Source organism: Falco peregrinus, chromosome 8 (assembly GCF_023634155.1).
Source record: "Falco peregrinus isolate bFalPer1 chromosome 8, bFalPer1.pri, whole genome shotgun sequence".
Taxonomy (NCBI): Eukaryota; Metazoa; Chordata; class Aves; order Falconiformes; family Falconidae; genus Falco; species Falco peregrinus.
The window spans coordinates 10,039,469-10,063,178 of NC_073728.1; the positions used below are offsets into that span (position 1 = coordinate 10,039,469).

Sequence of the window (23,710 nt, forward strand, 5' to 3'; positions counted from 1 at the left end):
TCCCACGGGGTCACAGCCTCCTTTGGGCACTCACCTGCTCCTGTGGGGGGTCCTCCAGGTGGATACCTGCTTCACTGTGGGCCTGCATGGGCTGCTGGGGGACAACCTGCCTCACCACCAGCTCCACCACAGGCTGCTGGGGAATCTCTGCTCCAGTGCCTGGAGCACCTTCTGCCTCCACCACTGACCTGGGGGTCTTCTGCAGAGCTGTTGCTCTCACATAGTCTCAACTGCTCTCTCCAGATGCAGATTTTTTTCCTGTTCTTGAATACGTTATCCCAGAGGCACTGCCACTGTCATTGATGGGGTCAGCCTTGGCCAGCGGTGGGTCTGTCTTGGAGCTGGCTGGCATTGGTTCCATCAGATATAGGGGAAGCTTCTAGCAGCTTCACACAGAAGCCACCCTTGTAGCCCCTCCACTACCAAAACCTTGACACGCAAACCCAATACAATACCAAAATGGAGTTTTAATCTGCATTCCTATACTTGATGGACTTCAGCTGTGTATTCTTGGTTATTTTCAGATTAAATCCATCTGATATTTGAGTACCTTCTAACAGTGATATTTACGCAACTACAGAAGAATTCCATTTTCATAACAGAGAGGCCTTTCCAAACTTGGCCCTACTTTCACTCTTGCATAAATTCATTTAAAATCCAACTTTGTATTGCATAAAGCCATATGCTACGCAACCACATATATACACTGCTTCCCTTTGGCCGTGACTTGTTAAGTGGTAAATGAGAGTTCTTTTACCAAACACAAATCATCAGTCTAAACTAAACGCAATTCTCTAACCCAAATTTAGTTTAAGCCCTTTTGAAGAGTCAACTTTGCACAAAAATGCTTTTCGTTGAAAGAGCTGTTACCTGTGTGCTTGTAAGCTATGCAAAATCATTCCGATAGCATCTATCAGGTTATCTGGCTAATATAATGTGAGCTCCCATCCACACCTGACCACAGCAAACTGGGAGTACTGGGTGAGCTGGAGGTAGGCAGATTCAGCGTGAGCAGCCATGTCTGGAGCCCTGGACTCACAACTCAGCACACAGTGTATGCAATGATTCCCATTCAAGTCAGTGATAACAATACCAGGGCAGATAAAAATTTCACAATTTACCAAGAAAATTACTGTCACATGAGAGAGTTACAGGATAGAGGGCAGGGATGGTATGATGCTTTCTCATGTATTTTAAAACATAATTTCCTGTGAAATATCACATAGAGAGGCAAGTTTGGCTGTATTGCAGGTGGGAAATTGAATTTAAAAGAATCTAGATGGATCTTTGCATTGTGATTTTGTTTGTTTTGCAAAATAACAGGTTTAAAAAACAGCTGTTAAAATAAAAAAATAATTATGCTGGGGTCTGGACCCACAGTGTGCATCTGCCACAGGAAAATCTGGCATGCTGGGCTAGGAGATGCAATTTAAAAAAATCCTTATTCCTTAGGATACACAAATTAATTCTTCTCCTCCAAGAAAGAAGGGCAAAGTTTCCACACTGCTAGCTGTTTTGCATGCTAAACAGCGCTTGCTTCATGTATTGTATACAAAGAGGGTCACATTCACTGCAGAACACAGAATTAAGCAAACAAAATCACATTAAAGGAGATAATGTCTTTTTCTTTCAGTTATGAGCAAATGGACGTTACAGTATGCTTATATTTGTAAATATAAAGTCTGAAAACAAAAGAAAATACTGTATGGTCATTTAATTATCATTTTCTGCTGAGAATCTCTGAAAACATAAAAGAAAATACTATATGGTCAGTTAATTACCAGTTTCTGCTGAGAATCTTTCCAAGGGTCAATCTGACCAAAAAAATAACAGATCTTTAAAAATTACTGAAAAGTGAATTCTGTCAAAGCCAAAATGCTGCCACATTTTCTCTGCTTGTGCTTTACAGAGTTTTCTAAAATCCAAATGTCAATGCATTACCCCAAACTTTTATCATGAAGAGCTGAGACAAAGCTTCATCATATGCTAATATGTAAACAAGAGCAAAATATGATTAAATGCTTCAATTAGAAAAGTTGAAATATTTCATTTACTGCTGGTTCAAAACAAATGAATGAGACAGTATGATGGCAGACACCTGCCGTACTTCTTACCCCATATTCCTCACCTACACCATCTCTGTGTGGTCCACTTCTAGAGCACAGAAGTCTCAGTGATCATGACTAGAGACTTCTAGCCATCATGGTATAACCTGCCTGCTCCCAGGGAAGAGTTGCTGTCCCTCAGTTATTTCACCTTTACAGAGCCCAGGTGCCAGCAGACACCGCATTAACCTGAGCTGTGTTTGCAGTCACTGCGAACCATGACCACGTAGAGCTACTGGGATCCAGCAAAGATTACATACCGCAAAGGGGGGACTGAAAGGACTGACCAGGTAGGCATGCAATGCCTCTTAAAGAACCTGAGGCCTTAACGTAATTCCTGCAGACAGGCAGATATCATCCATCTTGTAATTCCTGGTGACAGAAAAGGCCAAAAGTGATGTCTCTACAAATATAACTATTCAGGAAAACTACATTCCCTTTTTTCCGTGGCAAAGCAAGAAAAGATAACACAAAGCAGGGTTTTTTTCAGCAATGATCAATGTTACAGTTAATATTCTTTGCTTTCCATTTCTTGATGGTTTCAAAATACTTTCCTAGAACCTACCATCAGGAAGAAGGACTAAATAAGGTCTTCTCAAATCTAAGCTTCTTCATCTTTGTTTGGGTGAATGTTACAAGATATTCTGTGATGTACTGAGAGTACCTGCTTGGTGACAACAAAGAGCACCAGGAGGGATTCCTGTATTTTAAAAAAAATAATAAAAAAATATATATATTTTAAAAATCGACACTGTGTCAAGCAAAAGAAAGATATAAAATCTGAGGCTGGAGGAGAGAGGTCCTGTGGCAGAATGAGCTAACCTCACCTCTCATCATACAAAGTGTCGAACACTTGAGTTGATTTTTCTTGATCTGTGATTATTTTCAGAGGTAATATTGACAGGACTGGGTTTAAGATCTCAAACAAATAAATTACACTGGGGAGAAGAGAAATGCTAGTTAACTCCAAGTTTCTGAAGGCAACTTGAGCCTTGATTAAACAAACTTCAGGACTAACAGAACATTTTTTTTTCTTTTTTCTCAGAAGAAATTGGGAAATTGATCCAAAAATAATCCAGGAAACGAAATTCCTTTGAAATTGAGAAAGTGAAGGAACTGGATTTTGCCTGGTATAGAAGTGTAGAGGTAAACTCTAGCAGCACTTGGTGCATTTGAGCACTGACACTGAAGGTTTCTCAGTCACCACATTCTGCTATGTGTGAAAGAAAAAAGGATTTTTCTCTGTCATCGACTTATCAAGGTGTATGACACCCATTACTAAGTTTTTCTTTGCAAATTATCTCTGACAAGAAACTCGAAATGGTGATGGGAACTGAATGACACAAACAAGGTATGACATTTAAAAATCAGGCTTGGATTTTCTTCAGTCCCATTGAAGCGCCTTTGCTAAGAGACCGTCTTTTTTCTCAAGACACAGGAATACAACACCTTGTGAAAGCCATCCCCATACAAACCAATGCATCATGAATTTCCTTGGGCTTCTGAACATGGTCAGTTAAGTTCATACATAATGGATCTTCCTCACAGAAAGAGCTGGAGGAATGTTTTTACTTCTAGGATATCTGCTAGACACATTCTTGTCTATCCATCCTTCTGTATTAAAACCCTGATATCAGAATTGGATAGCAAGAATATTTAAACCGATCAAAATAAAGATGATCTACTTGATTTTTCTAGAGTGGTTTCAGAACATCTTATCTGGTCCACACATAATGCCTAAAACAGGCACATAGGTGCTAACTGTAGAAGTCTGTGAATAACAATAACATCAGAGATGATGGGAAGTGATTAAACAGTAGGCCTGGTCAAGGGAAGAGAGCATTCTAGGAGAATTACCTCCAAAAATTGGGAATAACATGAATATTTCAGAGAATGGATATGGAAGTAGATTCCAGCACAGTTTTCTGAGAGTTTCACTATTATCAGAAAGAGCTTTTTGCCAGCAAGTGAAATGAGGGCATTTTGATGCAGATTGTGAGTTTTGCCATGACACAGAGACAGAATAGATTTATTTTTTTACTTTTAACAACATTAGATGGGCTGAAAATGGTTAAGTAATGATACTAAAATCTGTATTTAAAATGTAATTCAGTTCTGTAATTATATTTCTTATGCATGGAGGCAGGAATAAACTAAAGGAAGAACCTATTAGCCCTTTTGCATGTATAATTGAACATGTTTGATATTACCAGGTAACCTTTGTAAGTAACTGGCTTTGAGTTTATGCAAAGAAGTGAACACTTTGAATACATAAATAACAATAAGAGCAGATAGGTTTTTGATTTTGTATTCTGTTCTTTTCTTGTTTGTGTCTGTTAGATGCAGTCAGACATCCCTGGCTTTATTTGGCCACCCATAGAAACATCTGAAAGATCTGACTTTTGCATCATTTGGGTGCAGTAATGAATAAGAACTGACATCAAATATCAATATTATTGGCCCAGCTAAATGGTAGCTGACATCCAACTGGACTGCTGAAGAGGTAAACAAAATTGAAATTTTGTTTTTGTTTAAAAACTGTCTGACATTATTCGTCCTTCAGTAAATCAATGGAAGAATGACCTAAATGCTGTTTGTATTTTGGCATGAAGAGGTAAAATTGGGCAGTTGCTATCAAGCACATTTTTTATAGCCTTTTAGGTTTTTCTAATACAAACTGTAATTCCAAAAAAACTTTTTTAAGGAAACTTGGTAACCTCTTTAATTATTTCTTAACCTGCAAACATCATATAAACACAGCATGGCAGATACAAACACAGGTGAACGATAACCATACCCTTATTTGAACACACATAGATACACACACATAAGGGAGCAAATTTTATTCTACTTTAAATTCATAATGATTCATCCAAGCATCTATAGTCTTTAAACTTCATTAGTGTAGGTGATATGCCAAACTGGGAAAATGCTGTGCAAAGTATGTGCAAAACTTACTTCAAATGCTGTTTAGGCCATAGTTAGATTTTATATTACCTGCCAACATTCAAGAACCAATCACTAGCTCTGGTATGAACTCTACTGTACGAAATGGCATTGTTTTCCCCTAGTTGTCGATCAAAAAGATGTACTAATGTAAAAATGTTAGGAGTTTAATTTTTTCATCTTTGCATGAATTATGCAGATGCATAGTATCCTCTCCATAATTACCCACAACACAGAAAGAGAGGGCCTGGGCTGACTTGGACATTCCTGCCTTGATGTCCAGAGGTAGGCACTTTGGTAGCAACAGGGCTCCCTCCACCAGCTTTTGCCCAGCATGAGCCTACGTTTGTGTAGTCATATGGAATCCAACAACTAAATGGGGTCATGTCAGATCCCAATAATATTGAAAAACTAGGGAAATTACTTTGCCTCTTAGGTGCAGTCTCACCTGGGTTTCCCTAGAGAGGGTATATTTGCTTTCCCAGGTAAGGTATGTTCACATGTATCTTTTACTGCATTCAGAGCTTTTGAAGAGAATTGGAGCACACACAGTAGCCTCTAAAAAAGCATCCTTACAAGCACATGCATATATTTCAACTCAGAGTCTTAGCCCTCAGTGGAAAAGAAACATCTAAAACATTTTTCTCTACAAAGTTAGATGTGTTATGGGGACATGGGAGTAACGCTAACTTCTAGGAGGAAAGATGCATTTTTCTATGTCCTCAATCCAAAACCAGCTATATGGCTTTTGCTTAAATTTTTTGCAAACTTTCCACAGGCAGAGAACCAACTTGGAAAACCACAGACTTTATACACTGCTGAAACTGTTATCTTTCAAGTCTTGACATAACCATGACTACAGAAGTTTCTGTCAGGGTAATATGACTACCTGCCAGATTCTCCAGAGAGCTCATGTCCCAGCAAGGCAGCCTCCAACAAATGCCCATGTTTCAGGCGCCAGACTGGCAGTTATGTTCCATAGAGAAATGGCTAATTATGGAATCTGAGCACTATTAATAGCTCTGGCTGTGAATGTTGCCCACTTAACAAAAAAACTATTAACTACAGTTTCAGAAGCATGGTATAGTAAATAACCCAGATTTCATCAGTTTCACAGAGTTTAATGAGGATTTTTTCAATTTGTATAAACGCATTATTCTTTTTTTCCCCTTCTGCCTCATACAGTTCTCTTCCCCTAAAATAACCCTTAATTTTTGGACACCCTGCCTGGATAGCTCTCTGATCTAACTGGAAATTTTCTTCTTTGTTCTTGTATTTTCTCAACAGGACATTGTGTAATTAGAATTTCATGTCCTTTCAAAACGCCTTTGGGCACTAAGCAGCCTGAGACACAATAATCACCAGCCCACTGAAGTGACTTAGGAGCCTACTTAAACTGACCCATATCCTAAGTAAAAAAAAAAAGTGACTCTCCTGGGACGCTTCATATTACAGCACTGAATCCATAGAGTCCGACCCTATAGACAAGGCTTCTGACAAGGCATGGAATCTGCAGACCCATGACATTAGGATATATATATAAAAAAAATAATAAATCCAGATCAGATTCTGTCAGCAGTCAGCCTTCAGTTTTGCCATTTCAGAGTTAAGAAACCAGACTTTTCCAACAGATCTTTGCCTGGCTGCAGAGCTTCTTTGGCCAGGTCTAACCACGAGGCTTTCTGTTGGCCACTCTGGAGGCGATGTTGCACCTTTGCCCAAATAGTCCCTGATCAATCTCCAAAACCTTCCCTGTGAAATTATTGCTGAAAATACTGTTTCTATAAAAAACTTTTTTCCTCATAAAACATGCATCTTTCAACAACAAAACTGTCACTCAGAACAATTTATTCAGCTTGCTTAGGGTGGAATATTTTAATTTCTTAGTGGGCAACCACTAGAGGGTAAAAAAATAGTTCTCTGGTGCTATATTTGGTTGGAATATAGCCCTTGCTTTGCTAGCCAGCCAATGTGACAACTGTAATTTGTACAACTCCTGACCAACTACTTAGTCTTTTCAGTAGTTTTCCAGTACATACAGAGTTAATTTATATAACTGCAATTACAGCTTCTGAAATTATATTCCTCAGTCAGTTTAATCAATGCTGCACTAGATGTTTCCATTTTTACTAATTCAATCACTGAGAATGTCAACCAATGATTTTAGTCTAGAGTTTAATGCCAACTATAATATTCTTTATCAAAATAACATGCTTATCTGGAAGATTATCAGCACACAGTCTTTCAGCTTCCTGTTAATCATTATAGGTCACATCAGAGCATGAGGTTCTTTGTAAATACTCCTGTTAAAGGCAGTGCAAAGTATTACTATGGTATTATCCTCATAATCCGTGCTACTGTTAAACACTCTTTGCTCTACACCACAGTGTTTCAAAATACTGAGGGGCAGATTGTGCCTTTCAAATATACAGATACATGCATGCAGCCAAGGAAGAATTAAGATGTCCTGGGAATTCCTATTTCCCTCCTTTACGTAAGCTTATCCCACACTTTCTGTTATGTCAGCCCCTAGGGTCTGTCCTATAAACACATAGGGTTGACATAAGCAGTCGGTAAAGCAGTAGCTGATACTCAACAAGAGGAGAATATTCACCATCTCCTACAGTAAAAAATAATACCTTGCTCTACTTGTAATGAAAGTGGCAGTGAGAGCACAGGGAGCAGGTATACCGCTGAGGTATTTTTTAGGAAAGATGGTCCCCGAGAGAAAAGAGTGCAAGTGGTAGCAGAAATCAGCACATGCCTCACCACTTGCACACCAGTTTTAAAGAGCAATATGGCCAGAAGAACTACAAGAATCACAAATGTTCTGATCATTTCAGAATATTTCATATCACCTCAAAGAAACGTTTTGGAAAAATTACTTCCCTTCCAAAGTTAACATTCAGATCACAGTCTGTCACTGTGCTGCGTCTGGCTGAGCCCCATAGCAGCCCTCGCAGTGCTGTGCTTGTATCGGTAGCTACAAAGTGGTGATAACCCACCAGTGTCTCGACTTCTGCTGAGCAGTGCTCACACAGCATCAAGGCTGTCACTCCAACCATCTCCCCCTCTCACCAGTAGGCTGGGGGTGGGCAAGATCTAGGGAGGGGACATAGACAGGACAGCTGACCCAAAGTGACCAATGGGATATTCCTCACCATATGACGTCTGCTCAGATATAAAAGCTAAGAAAAAGGAGAAGGAAGGGGGGGATGTCCTTATTTACAATGTTTGTCTTCCAGAGCAACCACTACTTGTACTGAAGTCCTGCTTCCCACCAAACGTCGCCTGCTGATAAGAAGTAGAGGATAACATCTTTTCTTTTCCTTTGCCTCTGTACACGTAGCTTTTGCTATTGTTTCATTAAACTGACTTTATCTTGACCCACAATTCCCCCCCCCCCCCCCCCCCAATCTTATTTTCTCCCCCCCCTTCTGCTGAAGAGGAGAGTGACAGAGAGGCTTGGTGGGCACCTGGCATCCAGCCAAAGTCAACCCACCACAGTCACCAATCCCAAGCAGAATGACTCTTTTTAGACAACAACTAAAAAATTAACCATCCAGGAAAAAAACCAGCAAATTTAATTTAAGTAACTAAATGATCATTACAAAGGAGAATGGCTTAGATATGCAGTAATGAAAGGAGAAAGGAGGTAGGTGCAAGGAGGGGGCAGCTTTATTATAACAGTATCTGGGACTCTGCTCTGGCTGGCAGGTGAATGCCACGCTAAACTGCTCTAGAAGTCATTACTAATACTGAATTCAGCCACAGAGGTATCTATTTCACCAAGAAGCATGACAGTATTTACCAGAGCAAGGATCATGATGATTAGAAAAAAAAAAAAAGGCAAATTTGTATGCAGTTTACCTTCATGTTGAATGTAGCATGATTACAGGAATGCAGGTGACCATAGAATGTGTAAACACGGAGCCCCTAGGAATTAAACATAAAAAGAAAGCAATTAAATAGGTTATAGTGATACAAATTATTCTACACCCTTGTAAATAGACCTTGATTTTACGGCTATGTGCAAACCAAGGCACTCTGTGTGCTAAAAAACAGCTCCTGGTTGCTTGAAGAGGAACAGTTTTCTCGCAATTACTAAGGATATATCTATCTCCTTACTTCACATAATAGCTAGCAGGAAAGGTGCATTCAAACATCACAAAAGAAAGCCATCTCCCTTGCCAGAGGGTTTGAATTAAAAGGTGTAATCACTATGTCCATAACACTGAGCTCTTGCTCTTGGGCAGTGATTCAGTACATGTCTCTTGATATTCCACACACACCATTAAAGTCTTCCTTAAGGAATCACAAGAATGAAATCAAGATTAATTATCTTTTGTCATCTTCCACATTAGCCCATAAGTGACCTACATAATGCAGTAACATATGTCAGATGTCATCACTGATATCTGACTTACTCTCCCAGTACAGGAGGCATCCAACCACAGTATCTCCTGCTGAAAAACCCAGTCTTCAAGATGGGACACTTTCAAGACCTCTAAAAATAGGTGTGCTTCTCTGTTTTCATAAAAATCACTGTCTTCATGTGTAACAGTAATAAAAATACTTTCTATTAAAAGTGAACACCAGCTTTGAACAGTGTAATCATATCCTGAAGAACAAGTTTTCACTCTAAGTTGACATTTTATTGAAAGACAATTTGTTGCACTTTCTGGAGAGATGAAAGAACCCAAACCCAAGATCTGAAATTCCTCTACACATCCTCGTACTCTGTCTTTGTACTTATTCTAGCTTGAATCAATCTCTCAGGAGCAGGGGTAGCATAGGTTAATCCTACCTCTGTCATGCTTTTAGTGTTTATACCATCAGCTTAACTCCATTTTAATTCTCCCAAAACACCACCAGAAAAAAAAAAAAAAAATCATTCCTACTCTGACACAAGATATTTCAATTCTCTTTTTCACTGACAAAACCTCCTATATTTTTACCATCACCATGCTTTATCAGTATATTCTCACTGTTTGCAACGAGTCCTTTCAGGAAAGTAGTTAATGAGGTTTGACCACAAAGTAATTCTGAAGGAACACTACTCAATAATATTGTGTAGTTCATATTACATCTCTGAACCATTTAGGAGAACTCAGTCCAACAAAACAGCCGTTAAAGGGGATTAGATAGCTGTTATAAATACCTCAGGGGTTAAGAGCAAAGAGGGAAAAGAGCTATTGAAGCTGAAGAGCAGTGTTGACACAGGAACATATAGGTATTCATTATCTACAGATAAATTTCAGCTGGAAATTAGAAAACAGTTGTCAAACAGTGAGGTATGAAAACTCCCCTCCACTCCAAGCAGTGGGGATTAAAAAAATCTCATTAATTGTAAGAAGCTGCTTGAAAAGTATGGAAAATGATTTTCTGCCTGTGATCTTTTGTCTGAACTTGGAGACTGAGGAGACTCTTTCCAGTCTTGCTCATGTGGCATTAGAATACAAAACACTGATAAAGCCCAGCATTTAATGCTTCACAGAATTCCTTTTATTTAAAAAAAAGTCACCAAAAACAGGCAGCAGGCCAGTTTGGCAAGTGCTACTTTGTACCTTACTGTATTTTTCATTTACCTTTCTGTCTTGAAGTAGTCTCTCCTTCAAGGCCACGTATGCTATTGAGATTAAACTAGGAAATTTGTATTATTCCCATGGAAGGATTGCAAGACAAACATAACAAGAAAAATAGGCTCTGGACTGTTAAAAGGAATCCACTATCTTTAAAGAGCAAGCACATCATCTGCTTTAAGCATAAAAAGGTTGCCAGACTGCAGTTCTTGAGTGCTCCATAGTTTGCAACAGATTTGCAAGGGGAAAAAGTGCTACAAAAAAACCACCCAAAAGCTTGTATATTTACATTATTTCTAAATTATATAATACAAACCGATAAATCCTGATAAAAATAAAATTTAAATGATTATTAGCCAATTATAAATTCACTGTTGGAATAGAAATGTGATTACACAAAATTCCCCAAGATTGACACAGAAATCAAATTTGATAAAGGTAACATAGTAGCCAACCAAGATAACCAAACATACATGAGCAGTCCAGCAAGAAAAAATTCCAGGGACATAAAATCTACTTTATGACCTAGCAGCAGTATCAGTTGTACCCAGGCCATGGTAACAAACCAAATAGTGCATGTTTTGCATGGTAAATGTAGCCCTTGTAAGAATTTTGCTGTTGCTTAGTGGGGCATAGAATTTACCCCCAGACACTCTCAATTACCAATACATACACAGTAACTTTGCTAGCACAAAGAAGAAAAAGAAAAAAAAAAAGAAAACCACATGGACGCCATGACACAAAATTAATATGAACTTTCCGATTTTCTTTCCATAAGTCACTTCAGTAGAAAGCAACTGAAAAGGATTTTAATAATAGTAATAAAAATAATAATAAAAGCTAGACAAAGGCAATGGCTCTGTAAAGTGTTTCTCAATAGTATCACTGAAAATTTCCAAAGTGCCACTTTATTTTTATTCAATGCATAGCTAGTGTTTTCTTTACCCACACCAGGAAATCTGAGTTCTGCAGACATAAATGCCATAAAAACAAACCTGGAAATCTTACTATTTAGCTGTAACACCCCAGCAAAATCAAACAGTCATATTCTCTGGATCAGAGCTCATGTTAAGACAGCACTGAGCTTTCAGCATCAAGAGCTCAGCAGTAAGTTAATGACACCCCTTTTGCACACGCATTCTGCTTTTTAGTCATTAATTATAAAATAATCTAGTGTAACACCACCAGGACCCCTGCTTCATTTGGTGTGGGACTGAACAGGGTGTCTATATACCAGGCATAATCTCCCTTGGAGTGAAGTTTGGAGCATCTCTTCTTCAGTGGAATTCCACTGGAGCATCTTGCAAATTGGTCCCTGGCTTACTAACAGCTTCTTGTCATCCAGGAACCAGCTGTATGCATCTGCCTTTTAAGTGAATTTTTTTAAGATTCAAGACTAGCCAGTGCAAACACCTGGGACTTGTATCACAAGGAAAAGAGCAGAGGAAAAAGGAGGATCTTGTCTTAATGCTAGGGGAGTTGTCAGTTTGGAAAATTATGCTCCTTTGCTGCTACCTTCAAGGTCTCACTGACAGAGACAACATTATCACAAATCTAGAGTAGAAGAAACAACAAAACATCAGAATAGAACTCTGCAGCTGTAAAAAGGCCAATTCTTTCCATATTTAACCCATAGGGTTTATCCAGCCTCCTTGCATATGACTCTTGAGTAGTATAAAGGGCAGTAAATTACTGAGAATACATTATTATTGTTGTCCGAGTCATCAGGTCTTGATTGAAATATTAATGGAAGAAGTCTCAGTTCTATTCACTCCTTGAGCTGCTGCCCAATTACATTAATAACCATACATTCGTCCTTTGCAGAAAATACACAGATAACAGCAACATTCAAAGAAAACAAAATATAGTGTTCTGCATTGTTGTTGGGTTTGTTTTTTTTTTTAATGATTATGCACACATGCACACACACATATAATTTTCCAGTTTGAAACCCAGAAATTAACATTAGAATCAGCTGTTAGAAACACCATGGCATTATCTTATGGAGCCTATCAATGTCTCCGCTTCCACTGAACACAGACATTAATTGCCTGCCTTGGACTGGAGCTATATAAAAAGCTTCAGATAGTGAAAACATTTTTTTTCTTTTTTAAATGCAATCCAGTATCGTAGATACCCTGACCTTTGGAACTATGGATCTGTGAACAGTAATCCTGCTGCAAAAGTGTAGTTAAACAAGGAACCTAAATTTAAATGATTTTTTGTTCTTACTTTCACAGGATAAAAGCCCAAGATTTTGGAATCAATAGTGAAATTCTGCTGTAAATCCTTCCTATTGTGTCCACATAGATACACAAATACCAGGGCAACAGAAGACAGGCTGAAGGCAATCATAGTTAATACACTACAGCTTGTTTGCATCTGTAGAATTAAGTTAATCTATTAACTATGTAACACAGCAGCTGAATCTTCCTATACTTACTTTGATTACCAGTTTAGCAGCAGCAACAACAAACTCGCAAACCTAACAAGCCATAATTCAAGCACCTCTGGAGAAAGCATGCAGCCAAAACCTGTTGAGCATCATTTAAAAACTGCTCATGTTTTTTAAACTCTGCTGTTCTTTTGATTATTTTTTGGATTTTGAATACCCTGCTATACGTGAAAGGCTGACATGAACAAACTTACTTTGCCAAATTCAAAAATCCATTAGAACAAGCTGAGTGTAATACGCTAGGTGCAATATGTAATTATCTATATTAATTTGATATGATATGAGCTTTTAGATAACAGCATCTGAATATGAGGTTTAGCTAAACAGCCTTCAGATAAGAGATTTATTTGTAATTTCTTGGTTCATTTAGAAATTAACTCAAAAAAATATGTTCATTTAGAAGGACTAAACTAAGAAAACTGTTCAAACCACAAAGCACTCAGCAGTGGAACTGTTCATCTCATTCTCTTTATCAAAAACACACAAAACCTCCTGACAGTTTCTCATGAGAGGTTTAATTTTATTTGAGGGGAAAAAACTAGTACCTTGAAGGAAAATTCTGATTTTACATAGGTGAAATTTGTCCAGAAAGTCAAATAATCTAATACTTTGGAAGCTCACTTCACCAAACTTGAACTTTTCCTAAAGCAAGTGTCATGTTAAGTGTACCATGATTACCAACTACTGACTCATTGGGGAAGGTCTAACCTTTCTCCGTCTCCCTTGCTGAATATGGCCAAAGGCTTTTCTTTTTACAGCAAAGTGCAAAATTAAAAGCATGACTCCTACTCAAATCCCTGCCTTATTCATGACATAGTCTGTGTGCTTGGTGTACCTATGCTTTGCATCAGCAAGGCACTAGCAAGCTCTGAAGGAATTGTGTGACATATCCAGCAGAACTGTGGGCTCTGAAGTCACTCCACACTGGGGGGGAACTGCCTGCATTGTTGCCTTGAAGTAGGTGCACTGGAAACATCAAAAGGGGTGTGGATCTCTTTATTAGAACACAAGCCATAACAAGGTAATTTTTTAAAGGGAGAAAACTCACTTTCGTGAGATATGACAAGTGAACACAAAAACTGGCGGAAAAATTCTAAAAACACCTACCCTCTCTACCTTTGCAAGACAGCTCCTTTCTTTCAGCCTCCTTTCAGCCCAGCCTGTAATAACTCACTTCAGCAATTTCCTGCATCACACGAAGTCTGTGCGTGTTCCCCGCAAGGCCAGCCCAGCTGCTCACAGCAAGAGCTGCTCTCTTCTCCATCTGCCCCATCCCATCTCATCCAGAGGGCACCACTCAAAGCAAGGCAAAAATGCATCCATCCCCCAGCTATCCTCTCAGGGGCTCTTACAAGCACATGACGTACGGTATCTGTATAGTAAGCAGTGAAAAAAATTGTAAAACAATTTTACCATCTGTCACCACAGGTTTTACTTGATAAGCTTAAGCACAAAACCCTCAGCACAGAGTTTGCTTCTGTTCTCCTTGCTTGGAATAGAGCCTGGGGGGAAAAGTCATGCGGAGAAGACTCTTTCCTGATGTTAGACCAAGGGCAACATCAGGCCAGGGAATTCCTCAGATGTTTTGTAATCCTGTACTTGGGGAATAAATTTGCAAGTCATTTGTGTGCCTTATTACAGAAGGATTCACAGACACAGGTACATACACCAAAGTTGAAGTACATCAGCTGTTGGGTTGTCTGCTATTATGGTGCTCTCCCTTTCTCACAGACAGCTTTTTTGGAAATCATTATTATTATTTTACATTTTATTCACTACATCTTCCTAAAGAAGCAGAAGAATTTTGAATCTCTTTAAAATGCATGAACTTACATAACAGCTTCTATACTGTGAAACATTAACAACTTGAGAAAGCGTTTTTCTAAAGCTGGTAGGTAATAGGAACTAGAAATAGAGCTCTGCCTGCCAGCTAAGCCTAACACCATGCTTTTCATCACAGACTAGCCTTCCTTTCACTTCAGTTACCTGCTACTAAAAATATGGAAAAAAACTGAAGTAACCTTGCTGTGGGACACTCCTGAATTATCTCATTTTTCTGCATCTGAACTTTCACACGGACATAGCAGTATGTCTTTTGCACTCAACATGCAGTCATATTCATTTTTCTTAATTAAGAGGAAAAGTGTGTTTCTAGGCCAAGACCTTGTATGCTAAATCTGTTCAAAGTGAACCTCTAAGGCTCTCAAAAAAACCACTAAAAATCGGAGTTATAATAGTAGAAATGCTGACAGATTATCTTCTTGCCAGCATAATATAACCTGACTCTAAGATGAATGTTTCATGAATTAAAAAAAGTTGAAAAAAGCTCCTCTGTTCAGCTTTGTTCTCAAGATGAAAGTAAATTATCTTTTGGTCTTCCACTGACACTTGGATTTTTGTACTGCCGTCTGTGGAAACCTGTAACCACAGGTAGTATTTAAACAGACATGACCGTGTGGGATTCTCTCCTCACTAAACTCCTGTAAGAGCCATCAAACTTCTAACTATACAAGGAGGGAAAAAGGTTTTATAGCAAGCAGATACCTTCCTGTACCTGCTTCTGTGAAGAGAGACAGAGAAGTCATCTCTTCTTGGAGAGATCACACACAAGTGCAGTTCACCTGCACGGCCATGACAGACCATCCAGGGATGGGGAAGGAGAAATTTCTTTGCTAGACCCATCATTCTTTTAAAAGAAAATAAACAGGAAAAAAAAAAATCCCTCAAAAGTATTTAAATTCTTTCACTAAAAGCAGACTTGTGTATTATTCCCCTGGTTATATTGGCAGATGGCTTCAGTAGCAGAAGCTACTGCATCTTAATAAGGATTTGTAAGGCAGGTGAACATACATCACCCTGTCAGCACCAAAAAAGCCAAATTCAGTAATTGCATTCCTCCTATCCAATGTAATTCTTGGCGTTTAAATGTTCTAGCGAGGGAAGGATCAGCGGTGCAAGAACAGGGATGGCCAGGGAAATCCAGTATGCTGAAGCCCATTAGCTGCAGAATTCTCAGTGTGGGATATGGCCTTTTCCCCACAGAATTAGGCAGGCCATTTTTAACATAACTAGAGTTGACTTTAAATAAACTTGGTATTCCAAAACTTTGCAAAACATACCAACCATTTTCAGGAGAGTAATGCGTGAATGACAGAAACCTAGCGGGACTGTCTCATATTAAACATTATGAGCTCTATTGCTTTAATGTAAAAAAGATCAAAAAGACGAATTACAAATGAGCGGAAGTTGCTGGTGGAATATAACTGGCAAAGTTACGAGTGGAGTGAAAGCACAGAAGAGAAATACAAAGGAACTTCTGTTGGCTTTGAAAATGAGGTTACATGAAAGCAGAATAAAACAATGAATGCATAATTTAATTTTATATGAGAAAAGGTGAGAGGGCTACATGCAAACCCCTTTCTTCCTTCCCACCTTTAAAGGTAGGAGGTGTGAAATCCAAGTTGCATTCTTGGAAAGTTTTTACTTTTCCTCTGTTCAGCCGTGAACAGCACATGGACTGCAAAAGACATGAGAAGCTGTTCAGCTGTATATAGTTCAGCTTCTTCACACATACGGTTCCCACATCTGAATCTAACACTCCTGTGCACTGTCTTTAGCATCTGCACTCAAGATTTGTGTTTCTTTACCTGCTAATCCCACTCTGGTCCTGTAACAAAAGTCTTAAATCTGCAACTGAGCAAAGCAACATCATGCACTATCTTCTGATCTTATCTGAAGATGAGAAGTTGAGTATCAGTCTGAAGGATTTTAGTGCTCTTAAAAACTGAAGCTCAATTTTGGTTCAATTGCCAAACTGTTGAGTTACGTGAATTCATACCAGAACACCAGTTATTTTTCCTAACAAGAGCAAGGAAAAACTAAGTGTTTTTAACTGAAAAAGACTATAAGGCAAAAGCAAGTACATACACAACTGTGATTACTAAATAAACAAATGAGGTAGCCCAAATGTTTAGAAAAAAAGAAAAAAGTAAAAGCTAAAGAATTTCTTCCCTTCAAAGAGTCAGCATAAATCCGGAGCAAGCCAATAAGATCAAAGTTATTACTTGTCTAACAGCCATTTGGAGAGTGTGTAGTTCTATCGGTATAAACAAATCTATAAGCCTCCTGCATTCACACTGCGAATTTTGTTTTGGCAGTCATTACGCATCAAATGCATCTCATCCAAATTTAAAGTGGCAGATGCACAGAATGAAAATACCAAAGAGAGAGGAAAAAAAAAAAAGGGGGCAAACTTAACAGACCATGTCTGCAGTTCGCTTTTGTTAACCTGCAACTGCTGAATAGCGCTCTTGAAGTCACGTTCCTCTTCGATCTCTGTTTTCCCCATTACCCAACAGGAAGGGATTGACTAGTTCCCAGTAGGAGTCCTGGCAAAGAAACTGGTATCTGAATGGAAATGGAAGGCACACCACTTGCTCACCATGATGCAATTTTCCCAACTTCTGCTGTTGGGAATAACAGTATTGCTGACTTGAGGGACCAAGATCAGAGAAGAGAACCCAGATTATTTGGCTAGAAACACTGAAGAAGTTATCCATTGGAAAAAGAAGTCACTGAAATAAATAAATAAAAAGAAAAATTAACAGTTTATTTTTAAAAGTCTTTAGATTTCAAAATTTTTTGGGAAAAAAAAAATCACCAATGGAAGAGGAGAAAACGTTGAAATTGGCTCTTACAAACACACTGTCCATAGATTCTATACACCAGATCCTGCTTGCACTCTCTACAGACTCTGATTGAAAGGGAAAAAAAGGATTGTGAATGCCTATTGAAAATATTCCTAATCTTCTGCAATTTCAAATTCAGAACTTTGCAAGTATTCAAAATGAAATTCATGTCAGTATTTTCAAAAGTGAGATTTTCTAGAAAAAAAGAGAAAGTAAAGCAGAAAGATCTGGGTAGCAATGGAAATAGTTATATTTTTTAGCAAGTGTGCTGAACTTCTAAGTTTTCATTAGCATTCAAAACACAAATAGTTAATTACTATCTCAGTATCTCAGTAATATGATGGTTAAATTCCATTACATTTAGGAATGGGCAAACTTTGTCTCATAAACTTGCATACTTTATATGCTATGGGCCTTACACGTCGTTGGTTTCTCTTAGATAAAATACAGGTATTGCATGAAGCGACATCACCTTTTTCTCACTGCCTTATGCTACCACAAGGACGTATCACAAAATGAAACAGATGTGGGTCCTGCTGAAGCTGATGACAACATTATTCCCAGTTTCACTCAGAGAATGAGGGTACTTTGTAATGCCTTTGCTAGAAAATAACACCTGCCACCTGACGTCAGGTTTCATTGCATATGAAATTACCTATGCCAATAAATATGCTTATGCTCAGACCAATAGATGTCAAAATACATCCTTTTGACTTTTGACATACAAAGCAATCCTACTAGGAGTACCTTGCTGAACCTCAGCCTAAGGAATACCAATATTACTCTTTTACCATAGTGCTGCTCCCAGTAGAAACCTGCACTCAGTCTTGGTGGGAAAGGAATTAGGCAAAACACCAATTTTGAAAGTCCCACCTGTTTTATAGAGTTTATAGATTACTTCAAAGAAAAAATATTTTAATCATTAAAATACAACCTAGTGGTTTAGCTGTGTTAAGCTTATTAATATTTCCCAATAAACTTACTGACTTAAATGAAAAAGGAATAAATATTTTTTAATCCATCAATAGTGGCATTGTATCTGGTGACTGGACACACAGGACTACAGAGTATGCCACTATTTATGTAATTTTCAAAGAAGTGCACGTAGGGGGCTGTAACCAGAAAATCTTTGCTGGGAATATCCCACAATAAAACAAATGTCATAATAAGTTATAAATACATACATACAAAAATATATAGTCCTTCATGTGCAATAAGAAAAACTGAATAATAAAAATACTGAAAAAAATTATTTCAAAGCAATATGAACACTTTCCCCAAAATGTTTTTGTCTGGTGCTAACAAGGTTATTGGAGGCAGGGGTGATAAGAACATTTAGCATTTGAGAAGCAAGAGCTCTTCATCTGTTTTAGCACTGTTTTCCCAAGATGCTCACATCATGGCACAAGGCTGTAGAGACACTAAAGAGAAGTAAAACTCCTGGAAGCCTTTTCAGAGACCTCTTGTAGAATTACAGCACGATTAAATTACCTCTTGAATTAAAAAAAAAAAAAAAAAAAAAAAAGTTTCTTACAAAGTTCAGCCTGTCAGAGTTGCCAGGATTAGATCAGGGACCAAATGTATTATGACTAAGCTCAGTGCTGTATAAATATTAGATCCATTATTCAAACAGCTCACAGGACACCACACACTTGATTTTACAATGACAAAAACTCCCCATGAAATATCTTTCCTGGGATTTTTCCTTAGTAAGGGTGGCGGCATGGTCCCCTATCTGAGCAGAAAGAAAATGTAAACAGCAGGTTCCCATTAAAGGAGTTATATCATGTATGTAGCCTCAGACAAAAGGATTCCAGCGTTTGGGTTTTGTGAGTTATTAACAGCAGCCTGCTCTGTAATTGTCAGTGAAATAATCTCATTGACACATACAAGTTAGGAAATAGAGGTCTCATTAACAAAGCCTCTAGCCTTTATTAGATCATATAAATAACCAAGAGAGCCTGCAAAAGATCGATTACAGCTTTTAAACGTTTATGGAATCAGTGTTTAATTAAGACAATTTTAATATGCAAATCAAGCCTAATTATCATCATTTGTTAATGTTAGTCTGCCTGGGCTCTAAACAGCTTCAGCTGCAAATATGGTAACAGTATCATATTTTTGCTGTGTTTTTTCCTAGGAAGAATTGCAGAGGAAACAATCAAGTTGCACTACCAGTACGCACGAAGGCTTCCAAAACCACATTTCCATTTACCATTTGGAGATGAAGGTCAAAAAAGTGCTCAACGTAGCGTAAAATCTAGCTGAAATGTTATGCATTTCTTCACCCACTATTTTGTAGAGTGCTTTAATTAATGTCTTTCCTTCAAAGTAACCAACCCCTCCGGGAGCTTCTTTTGATGAAAATCTGCCCGTGTTCAATGCAGTGATTGAATAGAAGGGTTTCTTACACAGACCGCTGTTACTCAGAAGCTGATGTTGGGACTTTTTTTCTTCCTACCTCCTCTGCCCCAGGAATGGTAACCCTCCTATGCTGAGAAGCCGCAGCATTACGGCAAAGCCCCTGGAAATTAAATGGTGAAGCAAACAAGAAAAACACAACCTTCAGCAACATGATGGGAGGAGCAGCTGGGGAAGAATACAAAACAGCAAGGGAGAAAACCAATGTTTGTGCTCTGATTCTTGAAGATGTAAAATTAAAGACTCAAAGTCCCTGTGAATTTGTTTGGGGAAAGAGGGTGGGGCAACTGCAACACAATCCTGGTAAAAATCATTCCCTTTTCCTGACACTGCTGCTCTCCTGCACCACAAAAAGCTGCACTGACTAAAATGAAGAAAGAGAACCACTCATCATTGGGCAGTATTGATTTGCTGTTGAGTGCTTACACATTGACAGCAGGGGAAATACAAAATGTTTCTGTTTGCAACATTTTACAATACAGAAAGTCACTTCTGTATTTTTCTTTGCCATTATGCTTTCTTTCCTCATATTCCCAATGCTTTGTACCCCATAGCTGCTAAGCTGTCAGTTGGTTGAAGGTAAAAGGAAAGCTTTCTACTTTTACTTATTCTGTAATATATTTGGTATTTCTAAGTAAATTAAGTCGTCTTTGGGAAAAAAAAAAAAAAAAAAGGATATGCAGTTACAATAGGCAATGAGTCTTTCAAGACAGAATGAATAAAAATGTAATAACCAGAGTAGAAATAAAATACAAGAGAGAACTTGAAAAGCCTCCACTTCAAATGGGAGCACACCGGCTTTCACCCTGTGTCTTGACTGACTAGATGATGAAAGGACTTCATACAGAAACCACACTTGGGTACAGCGCAGAGCCATGGCTGGGTAGAGATCTGTCAGGCAATCACTTCCCAGCTCCATTTTGAAATGTTCTCCCTGGAGACGGTATTGGAGAATGGGTCGTTCAGTACAACCTGTGCATGCTCTTGCCAACACAGTAAGTCCACACAGAAGTTGAGCTAGGCTGGGGAACAGACCCTTATATCGCAGGATCACCTAAACAGTTGTGAACCTGCAGGCAATGAAGAATCAAGACACAGAATACAGAGGTGTTGAAGGGGCTGCCGAGACAGCTGGCAGGTGCTGATGCTGGATTTATAGCATGTTTCCCCTGAGAGCTGTGTGCAAAGGCATGGGGCTTCTGCACGGACTAACAATGATTGTAGGAGCTGCCATCATTTTTGGGTAACTGAACCTGAGGACATTCCGAGAATTTGAACTAACCATATATGGAAGGGAACACCTGCATAGTTTAGTTTTCTAAAGCTCTTCATTACCTGTAACGAAAAATATTGACACTTATCTTACTTATCCTTCATTAGATAAAATGGCCAGGATTTTCACAGAGCCTATGGAAATTTGAATTCCAGTGGAACTTTGTATAATGAGTGAAACAAGTACATTTTCAGGAAGTACATGTAAACCCGCCAAGAGCAGGGAAGAATGGAAAATAAATGCAAACTAGGACATGTCCAGTAGGCTTAGTGGAGAAGTTTTGTGTTCAGACACAGTATACATACACCTATACCACTGAGCTCTGAGCTACACCATCAGGACTAGGGCAGTGAAAGAAAGAACGGAGGAGTACTTCAGAAGTTCAGTTCATTCAGTCATTTACTATGGCACTGCAATGCTGTATTGGCCCGTTTTGCCCAGTGGATGCTTCCCTAAAAGGAGAAGTCAACAGTGCTGATACACTTCATACAGACAGTAAACTGACAGCAAAGGAATGTGAAATGCCCAAGACAATATTTGAGTCACTAATTTGCAGCTGAGAGATCACAATAATTTTCCAGGTCACCTCCATGCTACTTACTAACATTGGATAAGAGACAGGTCTGCCTAACCCTGCTGAAACTTCCCAGACCATGGGAAGCGTTGCACCCCAGTGTACCTGCTCGTTTTCCAGCCTGGTTGCACACAAAACCAGCTACTTCTGAGGAAAGTATCTGGTGGAACAGATAGCTATGCTGTCCAAAAATAATATTTCACATTCTCAAGTCTACATTTGCTATTTGTATTAAAAATATATGAAATACATTTTATGTTTGATATACTGTATGGTCCACTTGCTTTTGTACCCTGCTAAAGTCTTGGCTTCGGCATCTCAAACCTGCCTGCAGCTCCAGTGATGGAAAGTTAAAAACATTCCCAAACTCCCTTCTGAGTGTTGTCATGTGCATTCAGTAAGATGAAAAAGTACCCGAGTCAGACATAGATCTGATAACTTCCTAAGATATATAGACATATCTCAAAGTAGATATTACTGTCAAACAGCAAAGTTTTACAAGTGAATTCAGAAAAAAATTATTTGCATTAGACATGCACATCAACAATCCTGCTCCACAACAATGTTCAAGCATCTACTAAATTAAACACTAGTTCTTATGTAATGATCTTCTCAGTGTTCAATCATTTGAACATCCGAGTTTCAAGAACATTGTTACAAGAACTGTTGTAAATAAAAAGTACTATTTACACAGCATTTTCAACCCTGGAACACATTGAGCCTCTGCTGAAGTCTTACTCTCCAATGGGAGAGTCCAATGAAATGAGGGCCCATTTTACAAGGTGGAGAAAAGGAAATATGCTGGCATACGTGGCTGAAAGCTGTGGGAGGAATCCTGACACTACATTTAAGCAGAGCAGTGCAAAACAAAATTTCATTTCACTTCTCAGATACAACATGCACTCAGCATGAGTCTTGGCCTATTGTAAGTGTTTTGCAGGTCAAAATTTTCAGCCACAAAATTTTGATTAGTAAAGAATAAAATACAACCTGAAGTTTGTCCTTTCAGAAGACAATGTTATATACTTTTTAAAATTAGAAATGCCATTTTAGTATTTTTTTAAATGTTTTCAGTGTGATTTGATTATAAAGCCCTAACAAATATAAACCACTATTTTCTTTTTTTGCTCATTCTCCTTTCCTGTATCCCTCATCACAAAGGACAGCACACAGTTATTCCTAGACCCAAGAAGTACAGCTCTTTCGTTAATTTTATTTGTTTTGTAATTTCTCAATTTAAGCCAGATCTTTCCTGATTATTGGAAGACAGACAAGTACGGACACTTTTTTTTACGGTAGAAAAATATGAATTTAAGAAAAAAGCTCAAAAGGAAAACACATAAACACTTTAAATGCAAATGAACTCTAACTTACATTCCATTTCTGAAAATTTTCAAATAAAATTCTAAAATCTCAACCAAAGCACTTTGGTTTTGCTTGCAGCCAGCTCTGCTTGTGTCCCTCCTGCCATGACCCCCTGCAGGGAATGAGCAGGAAGCAGGATGCCCTGGGACCCCCCTCGAGCTAGAGGATGCTCCACAGCAGCACAGGCTGGCCTGGGTTTGCGATCCCTGTTGTGGCAGGGCTCTGCCCTTTGTGCGAGCTGTGCTGCTGTACAGCGGGGTCACTGCAATGACATGGCAGAGCTAGTGTTCGAGCTCAAAAA

At 38.6% G+C, this 23,710-nt stretch overlaps 1 protein-coding gene across 1 annotated transcript in view; it reads right to left on the reverse strand.

Moving 5' to 3' along the window:
- The window catches only part of SPAG16 (sperm associated antigen 16), a 411,444-nt gene that overhangs the window by 116,020 nt on the left and 271,714 nt on the right, over positions 1-23,710 (reverse strand). Inside the window, exon 15 of the mRNA XM_055812042.1 lies at positions 8,922-8,987. Coding sequence (XP_055668017.1) covers positions 8,922-8,987 — 66 coding nt within the window. The remainder of the gene's footprint in view (positions 1-8,921; positions 8,988-23,710) is intronic.